The 25,800-nt window shown below is 53.9% G+C and overlaps 6 protein-coding genes across 6 annotated transcripts; 3 read left to right on the top strand and 3 right to left on the bottom strand.

Moving 5' to 3' along the window:
* Positions 1 to 66: 66 nt before the first annotated feature.
* Positions 67 to 1,299, bottom strand: RHO25_008793 (uncharacterized protein; the record flags this gene model as incomplete). Its single annotated transcript, XM_023604597.2, has 2 exons — positions 67 to 866; positions 927 to 1,299. 2 exons carry the CDS (start codon positions 1,297 to 1,299, stop codon positions 67 to 69), a joined length of 1,173 nt encoding a protein of 390 aa, XP_023460710.1.
* A 1,487-nt stretch (positions 1,300 to 2,786) lies between these two features.
* Positions 2,787 to 6,021, bottom strand: RHO25_008792 (uncharacterized protein; the record flags this gene model as incomplete). The annotated part of the gene is made up of 12 exons (XM_065603104.1): positions 2,787 to 2,940; positions 2,997 to 3,249; positions 3,302 to 3,311; positions 3,365 to 3,408; positions 3,461 to 3,533; positions 3,585 to 3,619; positions 3,673 to 3,807; positions 4,045 to 4,179; positions 4,229 to 4,345; positions 4,396 to 5,107; positions 5,160 to 5,540; positions 5,590 to 6,021. 12 exons carry the CDS (start codon positions 6,019 to 6,021, stop codon positions 2,787 to 2,789), a joined length of 2,481 nt encoding a protein of 826 aa, XP_065459176.1.
* Positions 6,022 to 7,200: 1,179 nt separating this feature from the next.
* On the top strand, positions 7,201 to 8,856 carry RHO25_008791 (uncharacterized protein; the record flags this gene model as incomplete). The annotated part of the gene is made up of 1 exon (XM_023604595.2): positions 7,201 to 8,856. The coding sequence occupies one exon, from the start codon at positions 7,201 to 7,203 to the stop codon at positions 8,854 to 8,856; it is 1,656 nt and encodes a 551-aa protein (XP_023460656.1).
* A 738-nt stretch (positions 8,857 to 9,594) lies between these two features.
* Positions 9,595 to 9,990, top strand: RHO25_008790 (uncharacterized protein; the record flags this gene model as incomplete). Its single annotated transcript, XM_023604594.2, has 1 exon — positions 9,595 to 9,990. One exon carries the CDS (start codon positions 9,595 to 9,597, stop codon positions 9,988 to 9,990), a length of 396 nt encoding a protein of 131 aa, XP_023460508.2.
* A 782-nt stretch (positions 9,991 to 10,772) lies between these two features.
* RHO25_008789 (uncharacterized protein) lies at positions 10,773 to 12,767 on the top strand (the record flags this gene model as incomplete). The annotated part of the gene is made up of 2 exons (XM_023604593.2): positions 10,773 to 11,597; positions 11,667 to 12,767. The coding sequence occupies 2 exons, from the start codon at positions 10,773 to 10,775 to the stop codon at positions 12,765 to 12,767; spliced, it is 1,926 nt and encodes a 641-aa protein (XP_023460507.2).
* Positions 12,768 to 12,814: 47 nt separating this feature from the next.
* Positions 12,815 to 25,005, bottom strand: RHO25_008788 (uncharacterized protein; the record flags this gene model as incomplete). The annotated part of the gene is made up of 2 exons (XM_023604592.2): positions 12,815 to 17,141; positions 17,228 to 25,005. The coding sequence occupies 2 exons, from the start codon at positions 25,003 to 25,005 to the stop codon at positions 12,815 to 12,817; spliced, it is 12,105 nt and encodes a 4,034-aa protein (XP_023460506.1).
* Between the last annotated feature and the right edge of the window lie 795 nt (positions 25,006 to 25,800).

Genomic DNA, 25,800 nt, shown 5'->3' with positions numbered 1-25,800 from the left:
CAAACTCGCTGCCTACAAGTAGGCGCTGATATCAAGAAGTTCCACCGACATCATCAATCATGGTTCCTACGAGCCCTGCGCCCAGGTCGGGAATCTCTTCCAGTCCAAAACATTGGGGCTAATGTTCTTCAGATCCGCAATACCGACATTCGCAGCATCAATCGCCACCTCTCGCTTCATGATCTGAATCGCTCTCTCTACGCCAGTGCCGTTGGGGTAGATGTTAGCAAACATGAATGGCCTGCCAATACCCACAGCTTTGACACCAAGAGCCAACAGCTTAACGACATCTGCGCCGTAACGGACGCCACCGTCTGCGAAGACTTCAGTCTGGTTGAAGATTTGTGGTGCTTCTTGGTAGATCTCCAATGCGACTTCGAAGGCTGATGGGGATCCGTCGACTTGGCGACCGCCGTGGTTGGACAGGAAGAGAGCTGGGACGTTGTGCTCTACGGCGAGGAGGGCATCTTCAACTGTTTGAACGCCCTTTGGCACGATTGGTAGGTCTGTTTGGTTGCGCATCCACTCGTACTTCTCCCAGGTGATGGAGGAGTAACTGCTATCGGCGCTGCCGACACCGAAGCGAACGGCGCGGTGACGGTTTCCATCTGCGGCGGAGTCGACAGTCAGGATGATGGCCTTGAAGTCAAGCTCCTCGGCTTCACGGATTTGCTCGATGATGGAGGTGTCGTTGCTTGGGTCGATGTAGAGCTGTAGGAAGGCGACTTGTCCTTCTGCGCGTGCGTCGGCGATTTCCTGCTTGGTCGATGATGAGAAATCGCTGACTTGGTACAGAACGTTCTCCCGGCCGGCACCTCTCATGATACCGGTCTCGCCCCATGGGCCTGCGTAGCCTGCACGTGCACCTTTCGCATGCATTAGCAATTGTCTTCACTCGGGAAGCTTCCGAGCTGAGATGGTCTTACATGGTGAGATGAAAAATGGAGCTGAGAAGTTGTAGCCCAGAATTGTCGTCGGCAAGGAATCTTCAATGTTGTCGACCATCGTCATCACCCTCGGCCTGAAGCGCATGCGCTGGAAGATCTCCAGGTTATTCCGATAGCTCCATTCGCCTGCAGCGCCATTGCGATAGTAGGTATAATTCATCAAGCTCATATACTCTCCAGCTAGGTAATCGAAATCTGGCAACCCAACAACATCGGAAACATTGGGCAATGCACCTCCTTCTTCGAGTGTGCCAAACTGTTCAACTGCGCCAGTGTCTGGGAATTCCAGCCACGGCCTAGCAGCAGAGGCAAGCCCAGCTGCCGCAAGCAGCGATGATAGTATCATTTGCATCGTGTATCGTTGATCGTAAATAAACTCGCCACGAACCTGTCGCGCTGAAGAAGGACCGGGCGAAAGTTTGAAAGGAAACTGGGAAGAGCAACCATATACCTTTCTAAGTACTTACTCGTTCTAGGCGGCTTGGCCAACAGAGTGGACGTTCGTGTCTCACCTTCGTCGATGCAAACCGCCGCGTCGTCTCGAGCGTACTTACTGCATGCGGTCGCTGACCCGCTTCGAAGCCGAGCAGTTCGTCTTTGTCGCAGAGAATGATATCAAAGGTCTCGCCCGGAGCAAAAGCGAGCCCGCTAGCAGTCGGTCTGTGCTCAGGCGAACAGTAAGGCTCGTCAACGTCAGACGATGTCGACCGATGGAGGTGGTCAGAAACGTTCCAAGAGAGCATGGCGCGTGTGACAGAAGCTCTTGGCGCCGATACCGTCGTCACCTTAGCCTTGATCTCGGGAGTGAGGCCCGGACGAGCATGCTCTCTTGAGCCTGGGTGAATGTTTAACTTCGGCAGAATGCCAATGGCCCCGAAAACCGGCGTCTGGACTGGCTAGAAGTTGGCAGTGCAGTGTCGGCGGTGGATCGAAAGTTTTTAAGCGAGCTTCACTTGAGGAAGAAAAAATTGCATTGCCAGTGGTGGTCGCACGCAAATTGGCGTGCGAGATAACGACAGCAACGGGCTATGCTGGAACAGCGCCACGTGGGCCGATGCCAAGGCTCCATATGTGTGACCGGGAAGATAGCTCTTCTGTCTGTCGTAAGCGACATGTTGCAATAATGTGTGAATGTGCTTGGTAAGATCCAAACGAGCGGAACAGCCGCCGGATGGGTCCTGCATGATAAGGCCCAGGCACATCAAGCCTTGTCGTTTCGTTCAGAGTGAGGCAGTATCAAGTCCACTCTACACGATGGCTTGCGGCGCAGTAGCACGCGTGCGAGACAGAATGGCTTCATGTTCGGAATAGCGCGCGGCGTTGTTGCAGTGCCGAACTTCGGATGTAACTTCAAAGTGTCGGTAAGTTGACCAGCGGAAGAAGCGGGTCAGGCTGGACTCTGGTGTGCTCTGATCCGAGCGATGCGAGTTCGAAGTGAGACACTTCAGGTTGTGCAGTGTTGGCAAAGACTTGATGACGAAGCAGGACGGAAAAGCGCCGTGAGTCAAAGCGCTTTCAACCTCACCTGCTGTACTCGATCAGTCAGCTGCAACGTACGGTACTCACCAAGGGTTCCAACATTGAGCACGAGCTGGAACGACCACGGAGGCGGCTAAGGCATGCTGAGAACACCGACGAGAACGAACATGTCACTCGCGGGTCGCCGGAAGCGATTAGATCAGATCAGATGGCTGTAACAGAGCACCATGAAACACGTCCGAAAGTTGTACCGAAAGCGCAAGGCAACATGAGCGCTAATAATTATGCTTGTGTGTAAGCCGCATAGCATATCTACATCCAACATTCGGCACCGGAACGTCGTTGCTGCTTCTACATATCTTAGAAGGCTCGCGCATAAATTGCTGCAGTCCCGACTGTCTGGTTGCCGCAAGCTCCTGCAATCGAACCAGGGACCGGGCCTCCGTTGCATGGATAACAGTTGTTGTCTCCTGCGTCGCCCGTTGCGCCATTCAGTCCAAGTCCACCGGTTTGCCTGGATTCATGTCAGTCTGGTGAACACATGTCAATATGTGGGTGATGTTCACTTACGATGTGACGTATGTGATCTGGTCGCCGTAGAAGCAGTCCACTGTTGATGATCCAGTGTTGACAAGTTCGTAATAGATGACGGCTGCAGCGATGGCTAGATCTCTGCAGGCTGCGGCCGCTGCATTTGCGTACGAGCCTCCGTAAATAGGCAGAGCGAGTCCGGTTGACGAACCGCTGTTGCCCGTCTGTACGAAGCAGCCTAGGTAACCGAATCGAGCGTAGGCCGAAGGCGTTGGGCCAGGAGGACCAGAAGCTGCGCAGAGGAATTAGTATCGTCTCACTGAACGGGCAAAGGATGGTCTTACGTCCTGAAGGCTATCGTCATGTTAGCTAAGCAGTACAATGTTATGCAAGGGGCTGTAACTTACTCCGCGAGAACCAGTTGCACCGACAGCTCCTGAGGCACCAGCAGCTATCAAAATGTCAGCGAGATCTCATCAACACCACAAGCTTGGTAGACTTACATCCAGCAGGACCAGTAGCTCCGACTGCTCCAGAGACACCGGTAGCACCGGTAGCACCGGTAGCACCAGTGGCCTGTCGCGCTCATTAGAAACGGAACCGATATTCCTTGACATGTGAACTTACTCCGACGGCTCCTGAGGCACCAGTTGGACCCGTTGCTGTGAAGTATATTAGCAAGCACCACTTGTAGCATGTGCTTCAGCTGACTTACCTCCTGTAGCGCCCACTGCTCCAGAAGCTCCAGTAGCTCCCGGGGCACCACTAGCACCAGTTGCTCCGACAGCTCCTGAGGCACCGGTAGCACCGACAGCGCCTGAAGCACCGGTAGGGCCAGCTGGACCGGTCGCTGTAAAGCACGTTAGCCTCTACAACCCCAAGCTTCAATCTTGATTCTTACCGCCTGTGGCGCCCACTGCACCACTAGCACCAGTTGCTCCGACAGCTCCTGAAGCACCAGTAGCTCCGACGGCTCCTGAGGCACCGGTAGCACCGACAGCACCTGAAGCACCGGTAGGACCAGCTGGACCGGTTGCTGGAAGCACGTTAGCCTCTACAACTCAAAGCTCCCAAGTTTGATGCTTACCGCCTGTGGCGCCCACTGCACCACTAGCACCAGTTGCTCCGACAGCTCCTGAAGCACCGGTAGCACCGACAGCGCCTGAAGCACCAGTGGCACCGACAGCACCTGAGGCACCGGTAGCACCGACAGCACCAGATGCTATAAAGTTGTTAGCGAGTGCGATTAAAACTGGGCATTGGACTCTTACCTCCTGTAGCGCCTACTGCGCCTGATGCACCCGTTGGACCCGTGGCTCCGACAGCGCCTGAAGCACCGGTAGCACCAACAGCACCTGAGGCACCAGTCGCTCCAACTGCACCAGATGCTACAAAGTACGTTAGCGAAGGCGATCAAAACTGGGCCTTGGACTCTTACCTCCTGTGGCGCCCACTGCACCCGATGCGCCTGTTGGACCTGTGGCTCCGACTGCGCCTGAAGCACCAGTAGCACCGACGGCTCCGGATGCACCAGTCGCTCCAACTGCTCCTGACGCTCCAGTGGCTCCAACGGCACCTGAGACACCCGTTGGACCTGTGGCTCCGACCGCACCTGATGCGCCCGTTGGACCAGTGGCTCCAGTGGCACCGACTGCTCCCGATGCTCCAGTGGCTCCAACTGCACCCGATGCACCGGTGGCTCCAACTGCTCCTGAGGCTCCAGTGGCTCCGACTGCTCCTGAGGCTCCAGTGGCTCCCACTGCTCCTGATGCGCCAGTGGCTCCGACTGCACCTGACGCTCCAGTGGCTCCGACCGCACCTGATGCACCCGTTGGACCTGTGGCTCCAGTGGCACCGACTGCTCCCGACGCTCCAGTCGCTCCAACTGCACCCGACGCTCCAGTGGCTCCAACTGCACCTGAGGCTCCAGTGGCTCCGACTGCTCCTGAGGCTCCAGTGGCTCCGACGGCACCTGATACACCCGTCGGACCTGTGGCACCAACCGCACCTGAAGCACCAGTAGCGCCTACCGCGCCTGAGGCACCTGAAGCACCCGTAGCACCTGTCGCTCCTACAGCACCGGAAATACCTGTAGGACCAGTTGGACCAGTAGGACCAGTCGGACCGGTAGGACCCGTTGGACCAGTAGGCTAGAAAAGAGTCTTAGCAACGTGTCTTCCATCACTCGAGTTTGATACGTACGCCAACAATCGTCGACAAGATGAGTCCAGCACAAGAAGACGTCGAGAACAGCGTCAGCTGCACCTTCAGACAGCCTTGTGGAGCCGCTCCATCCTGGAAGACTGCGTAGATGCTTCCGTTGTTCATGGAACAAAATTGAGCTTCACCACTTGCGAAGCCGGTGTTCATCCATACAAGCTCACCTGCCTGCGCGAGAGAGAACGTCGACTGGATGGTGCCAGGAGAAGTCGATGGGATAAATAGCTGATAAGGCACACCAGGCTCAGTGGAGTAGGTGTAAGCTACGCCATTGATGATAGCGCTGAGACTGCCATTGCGGATTTGGTAGATTGGCGTTGTTGTACAATCGTTGGATACTGTGCCGTTGCCGTTGATATATGTCTGACTGCATGTCAGCTTCTATATGCTACTTGTTGTGCACATCACTTACACCGCCAGCCTGACGCTTTTGTGCTCCTCGTGCGCCCATTGCTGCAATAACATAGTAGTCGCCCAGATCAGGATATGGTGTGGACATCGCTCCAGACTGTGCCAGACTTGGGTATGCAAGGGCTGTAGAGGGCGCGTATGGAGAACTGATGATTGACATGGGCACGTTTGCTTGGGTCCATCGAAAAGTGGACACTGCGTTGATGCTTGTCGGCGCATTGGTGATCGTGACAGGCGCTTGAGGGATCGGGTAGAATGTAGTATTTGTGAGGACATCGGTGTTAATCGATACGGCTTGCTCGCGGACGGTGTAAGTCTGGATGAATCTCGAGACAATAAGACATGCTGAGTTGTCCTGTGCGCTCAGAGGAAGTGGATAGCTCAGCCATAAGCCGAGGAGCAGACTCCTTAGAGGAGTGTTCGAAGAAACCATGGCGTGCTAGAGGAACCAAGAAACAAAACGAAGGTGAGGTGAGTAAACGAGAGACTCTGACCAAGGCGCACACGCGACAACGGCCAACAAGAGGTGGTTGACGGTGGAACTCATATCGAAAAGGTGTATGTATATTTGCGCCTTGCGCAAAACAGACCGTGTTGCTGGGTGCGGTAGCGCGCTCGCTCAGGAATGCAGATGGACTGTTATTTGGTAGTTCGGCAGGAATTTGTGCTGTCTTCTTTCCGTATTCAGGAATCCACGCGAGATAGCATTGCGGGCAGTGGCATCTCTAAGCGTGCTCACAGTGTTTTCCGTGCTGCTGTCAGATCTCTGGTCACGTTAGCACAGCTCACGTTGCATCAACAAGACCGCTCAGGTATCTCAGAAATCGCCGACAGATTTCAGCACCGAAAAGCATGGTCCAAGACCATCAAATGACCATCGACGGCTGCTGCTGGCAATACTAGCCGTGTCGGCGCACAGCGGACCAGAATTCCGGTTGTTGCAGCGGCCAACACACGCATTCCAGAGTGCACAGTCATTCCTCAGCGTGGTCTGCGCGAGTCTACGACCCCGAGCCAGGCCTGACGATGCCGCATATAGGATGCAGGTCTCATACGATCTGTGAATTGTTGCGGTTCGCGCAAGTGAACGCTTTGCCACGCGTGGTGCTTGCCATATTCGCATGCTGCCAGCAGACTCGCTCTAGCCGAAAAGCCTTCAGTGGCTATCGGAAAGATCGGACCTGCGGATAGTCTAGGCTGGACCGCTGATGAATATAAGTCTGGGCCCTGCCCGTGGAGAGACTGCTGGTCGATGAGGACGAAAACTTCACCTGTCCACCATGAGTTCACGCTTGAGCTCGAGCGCGGTCAGAAGAATGGCATCAGCATGCGGCGCCATTCGCAGTTCTGCACAGTGCTGGGTGCATGGGGCGTTGATCGCGGCAGGTAGGACGTGGCGATGCGACTTGCACGACGGGATGGTGAAGGTGAAGGTGGACGCGTTGCGCTTGATCTCGCGACGAGAGCCCTGCCAAGCCCAAGAAGGGCTGGCATGACTAGCGTTGCCGGTATCCGAACCGCTAGCAAAAAAGTATGCCAGCGGAAGCTTCGAACGTCGATTTGTGCAACTGCATGATGCGATAGCACACGACCATACCAAGTTGTAGCAGTCATGGCCGCCGAGGTGAAACCCGTTGCACCCATACGATCGGCTCCGGGTCCAGCGCCAGAGACGGTCGACACAACATATTGGAAGACATTCAAGAATCAGCTTCTGCTCCCATCGCCTCACAACGCCGGTATCACGTCCATCACCGTTCCCGACTACAACCCTTCAGGCTCGCAAGCAGACACTTTTGCAATCACGAGTGGTAGCAGAGTACAGACGTACAGCACTAAGACGAGAAAATTGGTCAAGACAATCAGCAGATTCGGCGTGGACGACACAGCGCGATCAGGTGTTCTGAGGCGCGACGGCCGCATTGTGCTTGCGGGAGGCGACAGTGGCATCATACAGGCCTTCGATACAGGATCACGCGCTATCCTGAGACAATGGCGGGGCGAGCATGCACACAAGCAACCTGTGCATATCGTGCGGTGGAGCCCAAGCGTGCTCACAGACTTGATGAGTTGCAGCGACGACCGAACGGTGCGCGTATGGGACTTGACTGAAGACGCTGCAAAGTGGACTGGAATTGGACACGATGACTATGTGCGCACTGGCGGCTACTTGCCAGGCCATGGCGGAAATATGCTCGTCAGTGGCAGCTACGACCAGACAGTGCGTATTTGGGACACGAGACAGAACGGCGGGCGATCGGCCTTGACCTTCAAGTTTGGCAACAAGGTCGAGGATATACTCTCCCTCAACAGCGCAAGTCTAGCAGTCGCGGCGGGCAATGAAGTCTCCATCGTCAATCTGGTAGCGGGACAGGCTGAGCATGTGATTCGTTCCCACCAAAAGGATGTCATGGCACTTTCTTCGGCGCAGAACGGGACGCGCATATTGACCGGAGCGTTGGATGGCCATGTCAAAGTGCACAACACCGCCAGCTGGGAGGTCGTCGCCGCTTTCAAATACCCGTCGCCCATTCTGAGTCTGGCGGTTGTGCCGGGAGCAGCTAATAGCGATGGCGAACGAGACGATAGGCATCTGGCAGTCGGACTTCAAAGCGGCCTGCTGTCACTCCGAACACGATTGGCAGGCGCGGAAAAGGCGAAGGTGCGAGAGAGAGAAAAGAAGATGGCGGCTTTGGTGGCAGGCGAGGCGGACGAATACGAGCGGAAACAAAAAAAGAAGGATATGCGACAGGGCATTCGGGCGCGCGATCGAGGCAAAGATTTCAAAGGCGAGGGCGCCGACATTGTCATCACTGGCAACGACCGCCCGCGCCAAAAGAAGCTGAAGTCCTGGCAAAAGAACTTGCGTGCAGGTGAATATGCGAAAGCACTGGATGAGATCCTGCCGGTGTCCGGCTCTAAACAACACAGTAGAGACGAGCTCATGACCTTGATCACAGTCTTGAGACATCGGAGTGCACTGCGTACGGCATTGGCCGAACGTTCGGCATACCGGCTCCTCCCCATCATGACCATGGTGCACAGATATGTCGGTCATCCACAATACATCAATCTGATGTACGATGTTCTGCTGGTCATCTTGGATCTTTATAGTCACAAGCTTGGCGATTGGCAGATGGATGATGGCAGCGAGAAGGATGTCGTTGCTTTGATACACAAAATCAAGGCTAAGGTCAGGCAAGCGGCCGATTGGGCCACAGCTGCTCACCGCACATTGGGTATGGTTGATGTGCTCGAGTCGGGTTGAAACAAGCCTCTGCCTCCCGTTCAGGACGAACTACACGAGCTGCAGGTGACGACACAGGAGCCTCCTTGAACAGCTTGATGCTAATCCCCAACCGCGCCAGAAAGGGGAAACACTGCAGCACTGCTTAGGCAGATACAATTGCACATATTGCCGTGGAATTGCCAGTCTCCCGCACGTCGGTGCACTTCATGTAGAAAGATGCTGGCATGCTCTCGCTAGCACGTGCGAAGCACGCACGAGGGATATTTCCAGCAAGCCACTGGTCTCCAAGGCTCCAGGAAGTTTTATCTCGACTTCATCGCAAGCATAATGGCGAAGGAGAGAGAGCATTTCGAGCGACGGCGAGCTATCAACCATCTTTGAGGATCCGGAATAGCTGAGGAAGGTAGAAGAGACAGCGCAACAAGAAAGAGCGCTCTGCTTCAATAATGATTTCATGGCTCTACCCACATACTCCGAGCTGCAATTGCCGCTGATTCACTGCCGCCCCCGCATGTTCCTCATCGTTGTGGAGCGATGCCCCTGCATGTCGCTCATAGGCCAGCGGCTGTGTCGGAGTTTATGCGGAGCACATCGGAGGCAGTTGCTCTCGCCATCTCGTGATTGCAGTCGAAACACTATACATGCAGCTGTTTCCGCTGAGACAGAGCCTCTATGTGCATTTCTTCTGACGAAGATCATTGCAACCAGTGATCCGAAATGGCATTTACATCATCGTGCTCGCTGGTCGAAGCCAGCATGAAGCAGCTCAGCAGAGCACTTGTCAACAACGCCAGACACACCACTCGTTCATTCGCGACAAGCAGGTCACGCTACACTAATGCCTATCCCGCATTATCGACAAAAGCCCACGCAAGCATTTCCGACATTCTCGCACAGAATGTGGCGGCTGGGAACCATCGAGTCACCGCTGTGCAATGCACAATACTGGACAGTCCCGTCCTGGATACGAGCCTAGGATCCGCCAGACATTCTCAAACAGATCTCGAGGATACTAGGCTAGGCAATACCAAGATCAAACTTGCAACATCAGGCATTCCTGAGAGGCTGGTGAAGGTCCAGGCGATGGTGGAGATGGTTGTCAAAGCAAAAGAAATCGGCGTCTCTGAGGAGATCACTTCGATGGACATTTGAATTCTGTGGCCGGATTTGCAAACGATGGGCAACGCTAGGCGTCACTTTTTGGCGCACATTACAGCATAGAGCGCGGATTGAGAATGGGAAGTGCGATCCTCATCACTGGCGCTGGAGATTAAAGCTCATCAGTACTTGGCGCCAACGAAACGATCGATAGTTTGCAACGCTTGCTTGGTCAGAAAATACCTTTATCGCGACAACAAACCGCAAGCGCCTCAGTTCACGTCCATTTGAAGTCCCTGTCTTAACTTGTTGTCTTTGCAATTTGCAAGATGGCCGGCTGTGTGCTGGTGAACGCCACAAGCCGATTTTGAGCTGCACGCATAGAACCATGCGCCATACTTGTATCAAGTTAAATGCCGCCGCTTGTAGAGTGCCAGGAATCCGCTGCCTCGTAACATGTTCTTCTTAGCATCCCGAGACGCCGAATGTCACCGACCCACATCAAGATCCTTATCGTCACCATCTGGCCGAGATAGGCTGAGCTGGCGGCGCATCGAGTATTTGCTGCTCAGCCACGACAAGCTGCTATCGAGAACAGATAGCCTTTGAACCTCTGCGGTAATTGAGCGCTTGAATGATCTGTTATTAATGCTATCTCTGCCAAATATGCGTAGCTTGCATCCGACGCCCGTGGCCTTCAAGCTCGCCATCCGGCGGAGATACTGACTAGAATAGAATAGATTCTCTGGTGTCAATGACATCCAATGCTTGAGATATAAAGTCAATGCCCACTGTCATGCTCACGATGGACACAGTTGGTTCCGGCATTTTTCATAATGCTCTTCTCGCTAGCGGTGATCGGTCTCTCGCTGATATCACGACCGGTTCACTCTTTTGAATTCAAGGCCACGGGTCAGACTGTTCACCTAGATGGCATCGATTATTACCTACCTGCCGAGCCAGTGACTTTGATTCACGCACCCAACTCTATTCGCGCCGAAGCAGCGAGATCCGGAGGTCTTACACCTCTGACCGTGGTCACTGTCAACGACACAGCTTTCACCAGTCAAAGCTTGCATGCGGCTATAGCGAATTACGGGGCCTCAGACGACGTTTTCACAGATGGCTTCCTCGGCAATATCTACCTACAATACGTTGCCCCCCGACCGCGAGGGTACAGCGTTCCCGAATACAGCAATTCCACGAACGCAACCACCCATGTTTTCAGCAGCTACGTGAAGAACGCCACAATCATACCTCCCGGGCCCTACTTTCTCTCTTCCACAGGTCAAGTCTACCAAGCCTGGAGACTGTACAGCGACTTCGCTGGTGCCTTCACCGAGTCAGTCATTGCCAACCGAGACGGCTCTTTCGATGTCCTGCCAGCTAGCCTGCCTGGACAGTCCTTGGCTATAGCCGTTCCTTCCAGACTTTACTACACCAAATCTGCCGAAAAACCTCTCGCAGGTGTACGTCTTGGCATCAAGGACATTTACGATATTGCAGGGCTGCGAACTGGAAATGGCAATCGTGCCTGGTACCATCTCTATGGCCCGGCTATTGAGCATGCTACGCCCGTGAAACGACTTATCGACGCCGGTGCTGTCATTGTGGGCAAAATGATTACTTCTCAATTTGCGAATGGAGAAGAGGCAACAGCTGTAAGTATAGATGGGTTACCGACGCAATTTGTGGGATAGAGTTGGTTTCTGACATGTATTCTCCTTCAGGACTGGGTCGACTATCATAGTCCTTTCAACCCTCGAGGTGATGGGTATCAAGATCCTTCGTCTTCCTCTTCCGGCCTTGGAGCTGGTGCTGCATCTTATCCTTGGCTGGATCTCACTCTCGGTAGCGACACAGGCGGATCTGTTCGTGGCCCATCTCAGAGACAGGGTCTGTACGGCAATCGACCATCACACGATCTTGTCTCGCTGGAGAACACGATGCCTCTAGCGCCCGAACTAGATACCGCTGGTCTTCTAACAACAGATCCCATCCTATGGACCGAAGCAGCTCAAGCTCTGTATTTGTCAAACATCACCATCTCGCACTCTTATCCAAAACAGATCAAAGCATACGGATTTCCGCAGAACGTAACTTCCAGCGGCGATGATCTACTTTTGGACTTTCTGAACAAAGTCAGCGGCTTCCTCGGCGCTGATGTTGCAGAATACAACATTGAAGCTCCATGGAATGTCACAAGCGACCTCGATACTACTCTATCAGACCTGACATATCTCACCTACGGCACCCTCATCGCCAAACGCCAAGCCTCTCTCATCCGCGATCCATTCTTCGCAGACTACGCTGCCGCTCACGACGGCCGTCGTCCGTTCATCGACCCCGCACCTTTGGTCCGATGGACCTGGGGCGACTCCTTGCTCGAGACCGCCGTTGAGGAAGCCAATGCCAACCGCACTCTCTTTGCAGATTGGTTCTCAGACCACGTCCTCGTGCCAAACAAACAGACCTGCAGTGACTCTCTTCTACTTTACGTCGGTTCTCAAGCCACTGTCAACTACAGGAATGAATATCAAGATCCGCCGACTGTGCCATTGGGCGGGAACATTATCAGTCGCGCGTCGCCGTTCTGGGGAGGGCCGGATTTCGTGGTGCCTATAGGCTCAGCGAAGTACTACAGTAATATCACACAGCATGAGGAAGTTTTGCCTGTGACAGTTGACATTATGGCCGCGAAGGGGTGTGATGGGATGATATACGGGCTTGTGCAGGACCTCGTTAAGGAGGGAATTTTGAAGCCGAGTGTTGCTGGATACAGTAGTACCGAGGGCGGCGAAGTTCTGTTGAGGAGGAGTGGGAGCTGGTAGACGTTGTGCATGGTTGTTGAATCATGGTCACTATTCTTCTTGACAGACTATGCGTCGGTTTCTGATGCCGGCGTTCCCATGAAAGGGAAAATCAATTGCTGCCCGCTCGAGAAGACAGCGCGTAAGTAAATCGCGATCATAGGCTCAATACCCAACTCCGAGGCCTTCACAATCCATTGCTCGAGCTCGAGCTCCTCGAACTCTTTACCGTACACCTTCTCCATATATTCTTTCAGCTCGGCCGGCCGTACCTCCACACCTCCGCTGTGATGGCGGAAGCGGAGATGTGGTGGCTGTTCTTTCTGGACAGCGGCTTCAGCAATGCTTGCGGCAACTTGCTCCACTGATGCGAAGTCAAAGAAGCCAGCAACGGGTAGTTTGGACACTTGCGGAACCGCGCTCATGAGGGCTGAGAACCTCAGAATGGAGTTGAGAGCATCGTCTGAGGGTGCTTGATCGCCTACTACTGAGCAGGGACGATGAATAGTGATGGAGAAACCGCCTCCGATTTTGCTGGCTTCGTCTGCAAGGTTTTCGAGGAAGACCTCGCCTGCCCATTTCGATGCCGTCAATCCTTCAGATCCATCGTTCTTCGGGGGATGCGTCTTGACGCTGACTGGTGGAAGCGCGGCGTGCGCGTCTTTGGCGAGAAGCGTCACTCGATTGGAAGAAACGAAGTGAATCGGCAATCGACGACGAGACGCCCAGGTTGCGAGAGTTCTGGTGCTCGCAACATTCGTTTGTCGGAGAGAGGCGTAGTTGTGTAGGCAATGACCGTGGCTTCCTGCTATTATGATTCGATCAACGCTTTCCAGGAGACTCGTGGTCGTTTCCTCGCTTAGTCCGAAGTTCTTTTGATGGAGGTTACTGCCCTCGTAGATGACGACGCGTGAGACATCAGTCCCTGCGGGCAATTTGTTCGGAGACGGCACAGCAAGGCAGTGGACCCGGCGAATCGATGGGTTGCGCAGCAATGACTGCAGTATATTGCCACCCAGAAAGCTGTCCGCGCCAGTGAGGAGAACCTCCTTGCATGACGCAACGTTCGCCGGAGCCGTTTGATCTGGACTCGATGCGCGTAAAGCCAACTTCAAGTCATCAGGTAGTCTCGTCTCCTGGTCCCAATTAATTGCTCCTCGAGCAGGCAGGTCTGAGATTCGATCGGAAATCAACTCTGCCATGCTTCCAATTGTGCTATGCATGAACATATCGCGAATCGACAAGTCGACAAACATATCCGTGCGGATAGCTGCCTGTAGCTTCACTAGATGCAGCGATGATCCTCCCATAGCCCAGAAGTCCACATCGGGCCGACGTGGAATGTCGGCGCGATCAAGGACACGCTTCCATAGTAGATGCAGCTCCACTTCCTTCAGAGTTGTGAACTTGGATGCACCTCTATCGTGATCGGAAATGATAGATCTTGGCGGCAGGTGAGTCTGAGCCAGCTTTCGACGATCAATTTTAGCATTGGAAGTCATGGGTATTCTTGGGAGCACGACAACCCGGCTTGGCTTCATGTGTCGTGGCAGGGGCAAACGTTGCATGAAAGTCTCCATTGATGCCTCAAGCTCACCATCGTTGTCCTTCGAACTCTCATTGCCATCATCATTAGCAGGGAGCTGGTCGTTCTGTTCGTTGGGAACCACGTGGGCGACGAGGAATGTATCATCGTTCTCCTGATGGAACGTTACCGCAACGTCGGATACCATGTGAGCACCATGAGACAGAATCGCGTTCTCAACATCTGTAAGGTCGGTTCTCTGCCCACGAATCTTGACAACAGTGTCGTCAACCATCCTGCCCAGGTAGCCAAGGGTGCCGTTTGCCCTCCAGACGCCTCGGTCTCCAGTTCTGTACATTCTTCCTTCACAACGTGTGGATCCGTTGCCATCTTGAATCTTGAAGTTCTCAATGAACGATCTGGCAGTCGCATCAGCATCAACGTAGCCGAGCGCGACTCCCGGCCCAGTGACGCAAATCTCTCCGGGAACACCAGGTGGACAAAGGTGGCCATAAGGATCCAGAATGAAAGCTCCAACATTGGCAAGAGGTCGCCCAACTGAGGTCGCGCCTAGCGTCATTGGATCCTGGATATCATCTCTTTCGTCATGCTCCATTGTGACGCAAATTGAAATTTCAGTAGGTCCATACGCATCCGCGAATACTGGACTGCAAGGATGATTTTGCATTTCCCTGCGAAGAGCCTCGGGCACCTTTTCTCCACCACAATGCGCCAAACGCCAACGTGTCAAGTCAGAAAGCTTGTCTTTGCTATAATGGAGCCACATGAGATACTCGGTAGGACAGGCGAAAGTAAGGCTCACGTTCTCGCGAACCATCAAGTCTGTCAAAGCGACGGGGTCTCCACGACTCGCTTGCGGGGCAATGATCAGAGTACCTCCATGTGCTAGAGCAAGTAGAGCCTCAGCAATAGCCATGTCGAAGCCTAAGTTCGCCTTTTGCAGGATAACCTCGCCTTCTTGCACGCCATGTATCTCGGCTTGGTTGCCAAGGAAATTGAGGAAACCGCGTGATGAGAGTAGGATAGCTTTGGGAACACCTGTTGTACCACTGGTGCAGAGTATCAGTGACGCTTTGGTAGGGTCCTCCAGATTTTCTACTCCAACGGCCTCGCTAGCGTCCGGATCTATGTCTTCGAAGCACAAAACCTCAGCTGCGGATCCAGATTCGGAGACGATCTTAGAGCTCAGAGATTTAGTGGCAGCATGACAGAGAACGATGCTCGCCTCACTTGCGTTGATCATGGCGACAAGTCGTGCAGGAGGTAGTGTTGCGTCCAGTGAGATGAATGTTGCTCCGATCCTGAAGATAGCGAGCATGCCAATGATCCACTCTCGCTGGGGCTCACACAGAACCGCGATTCGTTGCCCCTTGTGAGGCAACAGGCGCTTCGACAAGCGTCCGATGACCATCGACAGCTCTGAATAGCTCAAAAAGCCAGAAGCATCCCTAATCGCAGTCGTGGTCGCATGGTCGCTGGCAATTTGGTCGAATCTTGCAGTGATCGTCGATGGCCAACCATCGAAAGTCGTAGCCTTGGGGCTTCCAAAGTCGAGAGCTTTCTGGATGCCTGCACTAGGATAGATCTGAAGTCGTTCGATCGGACTGCTGACAGCGGATTCTCGGACCACGCTCTCTAGGAGTGTGATATACATATGCGCAAGCAACTCCGTGGCCTCTGGCGAGTACAAATCCGTTCGAGTATGAACTTGCACATAGGATGGGCCAGTGGTAGGCATTGGCACCACACAGAAGGTGATGTCGTAAGGTAGAACGGAGTCAACTGCATCACGAATGCTCAATTTGCAGTTGCCAAGGGGAATCTCAGCGGATTGCCCTGGACGAATATCAAAGCCGACCTGGAACAGTGGTGTGCATGTGGGATCACGACTGACACCCGCACCTTCCAGTATCTCATCGAATGGCACGCTTGAGTGCTTGCGTGCTTCGCGGTATGTGCTGTTGACTTGTTGGATCAGTTCCGCGAATGATTCCGAGTCTGTTTTGCCCAGTCGGAATGGCAATAGATTGAGGAAGAAGCCAACGGTCTCAGCTGTCTCCGCATCGCGACCAGAGTCCGTAACTCCAATGCAGATATCTGGAGTATGTGTGAGGCGTGCTAGGAGGCATTGAACAGCAGCCAAGTAGAAGTTGACTGCAGTAACGCCCAGAGACCGGCTGATGCCGTTGATACGTTCCACGACCGGTCCAGCCAGTTCTGTAGTGCTTGTGTAGTTTTTGAAACCGTCAAGATGAGGGCGACTCTTGGTCGAGGCAAATGGTAGAAGTGGCAATGATTCCGGGACCGGCGACAGCAGTTGTTTCCAGAATGCGGTCGACCCATCAACAGCACGTCGGGCTTGACTTGCAGCGATTTCGGCTAAAGACTTGCCGGAAGACTGAAACGATATTCCCTGGTATGCCATATGCAAGTCCCTGAAGAATGTGCGCCAGGCTGTGCCATCCATTGCGATGTGATGGTACCCGATCAGCAAAGTATGCTTGTCGCTCGCATGAGATACCAAGACGACCTCGAGAGCTTCGCCGCGTTGCAGTCGCCATTTTCGCGTGCTCAACTCTCTTTCCACTTGGCATATCAGCTCGTCATTGGTCTTGCCGTCCTTCGACGACGAAATATGCTTGAAGCAGTCCAGAGGTGTTTCCAAACGGCCTTGTAGAGGGGTATTTGTTGCGTCCTGGAAGAAACAGGTATGAAGTCCTGAGTGATGGGCAACGACGGTGGCAACTGCACGACGAAGGCGAGTCACATTAACAAACCCGGTCAGATCGTAAATTAGTACGTTGTTGTTTTGGATCTGATTGGATGAAACATGATCGGCAATCCACATTCTACAGCATTGAGGAGTATTTGGTCAGCAAGGGAGATTTTATTGTAATTCTCGTAAGCTATCGGCCGACGACAGGACAAGACTCACCTTGCCTGAGCGTGCGTCATGGGCGCAGTATCTCGCAGTGTTTGCGGAGGGTTTGTGTCTTCCTTTTCTTCCGCTCCCATCGTGCTCACGCTGGTGGCCATAGCAGAATCGCCAGCGTCACTTGAGCTCGATGAGCCTGACTGTTTCTCGTCTGATCCTGATACGCTCGCCGCATCATCCTTCTGCAAGTCCGTTTCGGGTGAAGCTGAATCATCTTTGCCAGCGGCAGATGGCGCTTCCTTGGCTGTCTTGCTCTTCTCTGCCAAATATTGACTGGCGGCAAAGGCACAAATGGCCTCGCCACTGTCTCCGCCCAAGATCTTGAGGACAGGAACATCGACATGCACTTCCTTCAAGAACCAGGTGCGCAGCTCGACTGCCAGAAGTGAATCTATGCCCACATCAAGCAAAGAAGCGTCAACCTTGAAGTTGCCGCTGGCCATCTGCAGCATAGTCTCCACTCTGGCTGCCAAGGCTCGAGTGAGAACAGCAGCCGCCGCACCCTCAGTTGTAGTAGCATCGAGTTGAGCAGCAACGGATAAATTATCACCATCTGCTCCACTTGTCACGACGTTGGACCCTCGTTCTTCTCCCACGTAGTGAGCCGCAAGCCGGTTATTGAACCACGGAGGGTGTGCTTCGAAGGGAGTGTTAGGAGTGTAGTTATAATAGCCCATACCCGAGACAATCTCGGCAGTTGTGGAATCAACAACTTCTCCTTCACGCACCGGACTTGCTGCTACCGCTTCAGCGAAGAGCTGATGCACATCAGCCTCAGATAAAGGCAGCTTCATGGTGCGCGCAAGTTTGTCAAACAGTGATTGGCCGCGCTCGGCAACGTATCCCACGTCTGCCACACATCCGACTTCCATGACGGACGCTGGAAGTCCCTTCTGACGGCGTTGTTTCGCCAGCATGACTTGATAGAGAGATGCAGCATCGTAGTTGGACTGACCTGCATTGCCAATGACGCAAGACAGAGTCGAGAACAGAATGAAGAAGTCCAGCGTACGGTCATCGAACTCCTCATGCAAGTTGAAAGACCCATCAACCTTTGGCGCAAGTACCTCGGTCATATCTGCCAATTCCATGTCAAGGAAGAGGCGGTCTCGAAGCACAAGAGCAGCATTCGCCACTCCTGCAATCGGTGGCATTTCAGAGCGCATCGTAGCGACTGTGCTTCGAACCGACTCCCTGTCAGAAACATCCATTCTGTAAACACGCACATTGGCTCCCAGTTGAGCCATCTCTTCGAGCCACTGAGGGTCGACCTTGGGACTACGACTTGCCAAGGCAATGTGTCGTGCACCATTTTCGATCATCCATCTGCAGATCGAACGACCCAGAGTCGATACCAAGCTGACCATAAGGTACGATTTGTCAGACGAGAAGAGTCCACGGCCGTTGATAGGTTTCACTGTGACTTGCAAAGGATGTTCGGTATCGATCGACCAGTCCACCACAGCAGGGTAGTCGAGGGAGGAAGCTGGTGCATTGCTTAAGAGGTGTGCCGGTACACTGGCTTCTGCTTCTTCTGTTGTGAGAACGTCCGCGGCTAGGACCTGCTCGAACGAGCTCTCCAAGTCTGAGAGGAGCAGAGCTTTGCCTTCGAGAACGAGCTTGTCCAAATCCAGTGCAGCGCCAGGAAAGATGGAAGTTAGCTTAGAACCCACAGCTTCGCCTTTAGTAAGGTCCACGACGAAGCCAACGTTGGGTGGTAGTGCTCGTTGTATGATGTAGTTAGACGACCGCGGATGCAGACGAACGGCGCTTGGAATGTCGGTTTTAGCGCTGGATGTTGACTCAGTGAAAACCAGATTCTGCTGCTCTGCAGCTAGATGTTTGATGGCATCGGCCAGAGCTGCAGAAGCACCGTGTATGATGACCTTGGACTCCTTCTTGGACCTGCCAGTTGAAACAGCCGCAAGTACGTGCTGAGCCAAGATGAGTTGAGCACAAGTTCGCAGCTGCTTGGCAGTATATGGTCGCTCTGATTTGAGATAAAGGACGGACGCAGCAGGTACCGCAAGCTGGGTACTGTGCGAACTGACGAGAGCAAGAACAGGTTTACCTTGTTGATCATAGCCCGTGATCAGGACGGCGGAGGCCGACCCGGGCACTGTCACTGAGAGGCTGGTCTGGATCGTGACAGCATCTGCAGGCGCCAAAGCTTGCCGCTTTGCAGGCAGTAGCCAGGGTGCATCTTCTTCGATTCTAAGTTGACCGGTATGTGCCACAGCCGTGTACTGCGGACTGTCCACACCGACTGAAGTCACTGCTTTGGTGATGTGCCGCGCGGCGGAGTTGTGCCGGTCGTTGCGCTCCACGTCAGGCAGAAGACGCGGGATCAGAACTTCTTCTTCTGACGACACTGTCAACTCGGGCTCGTTCGACCAAAGGATTGGCGAAGCGGCGAAGGAATCCGAGGCACTCAATTTGAGGCGTATGAAAGCCTCAACGATGAGGCGGGCATCGGATGCCCTGGTGCCTTTCGTGATAGTGTTCAAGAATTGCAAGTTGAGGTGCTCCAGCTCGACGACCATTGTGCGGCACAGGCCTATCATCATGGCTGACGAAGGATCATTGTCGTCTAGATGTCCGGTCGTGACCCACAACACATCCGTTGCGTGGGCAAAGAGGGACTGAAGCTTCTTCAAACGTGACTCGGTGACTGGATCGGCAAAGAATGGTCGTTCCAGCTCGCACAGCGCGATGACTGCCGTAGGAGCTGATGTGTGGACATCTGGGTCAATCTTGTCGACGCTTTGAACGACCTGAACGCGTCCAGCAAAACGCGACACCTGCTGAGAAATGCTTCGAATGGTCTTCGACATTGCCAGTGACTCTCCGCCGATGATCAGCACTTGATCACTGACAGGTAGCTCATCCAGGTATTCAAGTGGTTCTCGAAGCATTTCGATGCGTGTGTCCGTGGCTTGCGACACGACAACGGAGACGGCATGTGTAGCAGAATCGGGAATGTCGCTCTGGTGCTTGTCGACTCCAGTGAATCCCGTCTCGCGCAGAAGATCGTCCCAGCCAGAGAGTGTGAGACCAGGTTGACTAGCTTTACCTTCACGATTTCCAAGCCACCAACCCTCGAGTGGACCCATGAGTAGCAAGCCTTCGAGGTACTCGCCTGTGACCTCAAGCATGAACAAGTATCCTCCTGGCTTCAGAAGGCGACGAACGCTTTCCACGGACTTCTTCAGATCTGCTGTCGCGTGCAAGACGTTTGCTGCGATGATAACATCTTGAGACTCCGGCTCGAAACCTTGCTCCTGAGGGTCGCGTTCGAGGTCAAGAACCTTGTAGACAACTCGATCTGCTGCAGCAGCTTCGGTCTTTGCCAATCGCTCCCGGGACTTTTCGAAAAAGCCGGCGGAGATGTCCGTGAAAGTGTATTGACCAAGAGCATCTCCAAGCTGATCCAAGATTCCTACAGTAGTACCGGCGCTACCTGCACCGACTTCCAAGAAATTTGCACGAGGATAGCGGTGGGCGAAACTACGGACCAAGTCTGCGATGGTGCGGTTCAGGCGCACTTGGTATCTTCCGTGTGAGTAAAGAGGAGCCCAGACCCCCTCGCGAAGATAAATTTCGAGAGCACGCTCCTCGCCAGCCATGACTTGTCCGAGATGCTCCCCTGCGACATGGATGGCCCTCATGTCTGGTTGACTCTGAAGAGCTGGTGTTTGCTTATACTCTTCCATGAGCGCTGCGGTATCATTCAGCCATGACTTTCGCGCCACTGGGTGCCTCCCGTCCGCCGTGAGCTTCAGCACCTGCTTTGCGGCTTTGCAGAAAGCCTGTCGATCCCATGTCCATTCTGCCATCTGCGCTTCGGTAACGGTAGAGAAGAACGCGCGTAAATAGTAGAAGGAACTTCTATTCACCGCCTCGATCAACCTGAGCTCAGCGTCATCAGGAGTGAGTTCAGCAAGATCATTGCCGTTCGCATAGAAGAGGTCCGGTTTGTATTCGAGACGAGAGAATACCGGGCGATCTTCTTTCGCGCTCGGCTCCGTCCAGTTGTCCATTCTGAAGCCTTCGACTTGCATCATGCATTTCCCTGATGGCCCGAACACATGAATATCGCCCTCTACAGACCGAACTGTGTTCGTTGTCAAGAAACAGTCTGATTCGAAGACTACCTCTTTGTCATCTTCCGTGATAGCACTCGTATGCGGATCAAACACCAGACGAGCCAATGCAGAAGGCAACAGTGATCCGCGGATTGGGATGCGAGTAGGGTTGACAAACGCTGCCAATATCGCCTGCAGAGCGACATCCAACAAACCTGGGTGAACAAGATAACGATTGCCCACCTCTTCGACAGGCCAGGACGCAACGGCACTCGAGAAGCCCATTGAGCGACGAATGTGCTTCATGCCTCGGAAGAGTCCTGTATAGTCTAGTCCTGTAGTGTTAAGGATGGCCTGGTAGTACGCTTCACCCTCTATTGACGTTGTGCCGGAGCGTGGAGGACATCGTGTTGGCAGTACTGATGCTTCTTCATTGTCTGAATTCTCGTCGGATGGGAATAATTCAATAACCACGCGGCCACCGCAGTTCTTTTCGAGAGCGGCGCCATTGACGCTAGAGTGGCAAGCGAACTCTGCTTCAATGAATGTGGCATCAGAGCTTGGCTGTCTGCGCATAGAGAAGACCGTCTCAACCCCGGTATGGTTGTCTTCTAACACCAAAGCGCGTGGAATGACCAGATCGCGGATCTCAATGAGCTTGATTCGATCCAATCCAGCGGTTTCTGCGGCAGCTTCGATCGCTAGGGCGATGTAGCTCGTGGTGGGAAACAGGATTGCTCTCTGGAAGACGTGGCCTCGAGTCCAAGGGAGTTCGCTGACCTTCAGAATATTGCGCCAGCGCATCTCATTATCTGAATCGTCAGGAGCGCGTCTGCCGAGCAGCTCATGCGGCGCCCGTTCTGCGAGACGATACCTAGCAGAGATTCTGCTCTCTTTCCAGAAGACTTGATCATGAGACCACTTGTAGCCTGGAAGTCCCTTGGGTACCGCGGCCACGGGTGCTGACTCCGGTCCAAGATATGCTCTTCTCCATCCGTTGAAGTCTACCCAGGTACCAAGAGTTGTCCAAAGCGATCCGAGTGAAGCAGAGAAAGCTTGCACATCGGGCTGACCTCGTTGCAGCGTTGCAGTGTACGGCAGAGCCGCGTTAGCGCCTAATATTGCCGTGATCGTCTGGGTAGCGGGGCCCTTTAGTGCTGGATGAGCGCCCACTTCGATGGCAAGATCGAAGGGACCGGCACGCCAGAGCGAGCATTCGATGGCTTCAGAAAACAGAACTGGCTGGCACATGTTGTCAACCCAGTACTGATCAGCTAGCACTTCAAGATCCTCTGCGTCGTCCAGGATCTCAGCATGACCGTGGACCGACGAGATCCAAATGCATTCCTCGTTCTGAGGTAGCACTTTTATATTGCACGCCTTCAGTGATTCCAGATAAGGTTTGGCACAAGGCAGCATGTGGCTTGAATGGTAGGCCGTATCGACCTTCAGCAGCCTTGCGAACGTTCCCTTCTCGTCCAGCGTGGCCTTGGCCGATTGCACGACATCCTCGTCACCGGACAAAGTTGTAGACGTAGGAGAATTACTGGCTGCCACGCTCAGTCGGCCTTCGTAGGGCTTGCAGAAGGCCTCTGCATCATCAATGCCCAGACCGACAGCCAACATGGCCCCTCGCTGGCCGTTCTTCCCTTGGGCCAAGTGAGCATGCAGACCACGATAGTACGCGACTCGCATGGCATCTTCGGCAGAAAGTAGACCAGCAGCATATGTCGCCGCAATCTCACCAGAAGAGTGTCCGACAACGCCACGGAAGGTAACTCCCGAAGCCTTTAGTGTATCGACCAAAGCAATTTGAATGGCTGTGCACAGTGGCTGGGAAAGTGCTGCTTCGTGTAGTCGGGATCTCGATTGCTCTTGAAGGAGCTCTTCTTTTAATGACCACGCTGGTCCATCCGGTAGTGACTGAAGAGCAGCTTCGCAAGATTCAATACTTTGCCGGAACAAGTGACAGCGGTTCACCATGTCCCGGCCCATCGTGGCCCACTGCGCGCCTTGCCCGGTAAACACTCCAAGTATTCCGGGTGTGTGCCACTTGAGTCTCACAGGGGCTCGCACGCCGAGCTCAGACGGTGCTGTGGAGCTGGAGGCCCGCAGGGCCTTGATAAGGGCAGTTCGAGACCTTCCTGGGAAGTAGATACGTTGTGGAAACGTGCTCCGCCGCGTCTGCGTAAAGAAGGAAAGATCTTGCACGCTGGGATCGCTGCCGTCTTCTTCGAGCAGATCGGCTAAAGACTCGATGCTAGCTGCAAGCGCGCTTCCGGTGTACGCCGACAAAAGTAGAGGCCCAGCAAAGAAGTCGTCAACGATGGAGATCTGCTCAGCTGCCTTTGCAGGCTCAGCTTGGGGAATATATTGTTCTATGATTGCGTGACAATTGGTCCCTCCGAAGCCAAAGCTGTTCACGCTTGCACGCCGCGGCGAAGTCCCAGACGGCCACGGGAGCGCTTCTGTGGGAACCTGGAGACGGTGGTAGAAGGGTTTTATGTCCGGATTCAGACGCTGGAAGAGTAGATTCGGTGGTATTACTCCATTTTGAATTGCCAGCGACGCTTTCAGTAGACCAGCAAGACCAGCACAGCCCTCCAAATGCCCGATCACTGTTTTTATTGATCCACAGAAGAGTTTCGTTTCACTTTCTTCCTCTGCGCTGTCATCCGAATCATGGCCAAAGAATGCGCTGTAGATGCCGCGAGCTTCTTGAGGATCACCAGCCATGGTTCCGGTGCCGTGCGCTTCGAAGTATTGCGGTCGGTCGCTCTTGAGGTTTAGATCGAGCCCGGCACGAGCGTACGTGTCACGGATCAGCGTGGCCTGCGCGTCACCGCTGGGCATTGTCATTCCTGTCGTTCTGCCATCCGAGTTCATGCCAGTCTCTCGGATAATACATTCGATGTGGTCGCCGTCCGCTAAAGCCTGGGATAGCGTTTTGAGCATCAGTGCTGACACGCCCTCGCCTCGGGCATAACCGTCAGCAGAATCGTCCCACATTGAACTGCGCGACGTGGGCGATAGCATGTGGAGCTTTGACTCGGATATGTAGGATGTGCTGTCGAAAATCAAATTCACGCCTCCGACTATCGAGCTTGTCGATTCGCCGTTGCGTAATGACTGCACGGCAAAATGCAGAGCAGCAAGAGATGATGAGCATGCTGTGTCCATGGTCACAGACGGGCCTCGAAGATCGAATACGTAGGAGATACGATTAGACAGAATGCTTCTCGTAGAACCAGTTCCATGATAGCGGTTGATGATCTCTAGATCTCGCCCCTGAATATCGCTATAGTCGTTGGTCATGCAGCCAACATACACTGATGTCGCGCTGCCTCGCATCTTGTCAAGTGGATATCCAGCACTTTCGATGCATTCGTAGACGCTTTCAAGTAGAAGTCGTTGCTGTGGATCCATTGCGTCTGCCTCCATAGGATTGATGTTGAAAAAAGGGCCATCGAAGAGTCTGGGGTCCTCTTCGAGTAGATAGGCCTTAGCAACAACGTTTGTCGAACCATGATGCTCCCCGTCTTCGTGGTAGAATGCGCCAAGCCCCAGGCGGTCTTTTGGAATGTCGGACAGGACATCGCGTGGATTTTTCAAGAGTTGCCATAATTTCGAAGGAGACGAAGCACCTCCAGGAAATCGGCAGGATGAGCCCACGACCGCAATAGGCTCTGGCATGTTTAGATTCTAAGTCCTGTCCAAATGGCTGCTGTGAAGAAGTATGAGGTGAGTCGTTACTGTTGGGGAGAAGCAAGAAAGGTTCGCAGATGGCAAGTATTGCACCGAGCGTGATGGATGATCACTTGTTCTTTTGCTCCCACCTGTCGCCTTTGCTCTGTGCACATTGAGTATGCATGGCTGCCAGGGCATCTGATAGTCTCGCATGGTCGCTAATGTGCTAGACGAAGCCACAACAGGGCATTTCATCGGCGCGTGGGAGGGGTCGTACACACCGTGTCCAGGCTGCTACCATCTAGAAGCACCAGCGAAGATCTGCAGCCTTCTAGCGCGTAATGCTGCAACACATGCACGCACGCGACACCATGGACATGGGCTTGTTATCGGCAGCGCAATGCATGTCTGGGGTCCAGGTCAATGTGCTACGCCAGTGTTATCGGCTGCAGCATGAATCTTCACATTGTCTCGCCGCGTCGGCATCACCGAGATGATGGGCCATACTCGGCCTCAGAGCTAACGATCAGACAACTGGAGCAGCAATCGCGGCCAGCTGACACAAGTGCCGGACACGCTGCGGTATGGCTTCGCGCAAGCCAAGAGCACAGCGGCCGTCTCTGGTGCACAAGGCCGGTAGTGCTGTAATTGAGCGTCCTCGGGTCGGCAGCTCGTACTGTAGCGCAACGGAGACGGCTTCGATATGCGGATTACTGAAGACAGCATCGCGCTAAGATTCAATGCTTGCAGGTGGGAGTAGAAATGGACGAAGCGCGTGTGGTGGTTTGAGGGAGAAACGGA

Source organism: Cercospora beticola, chromosome 5 (assembly GCF_033473495.1).
Source record: "Cercospora beticola chromosome 5, complete sequence".
NCBI lineage: Eukaryota > Fungi > Ascomycota > Dothideomycetes > Mycosphaerellales > Mycosphaerellaceae > Cercospora > Cercospora beticola.
This window is presented reverse-complemented; position numbering and strand designations above follow the sequence as displayed.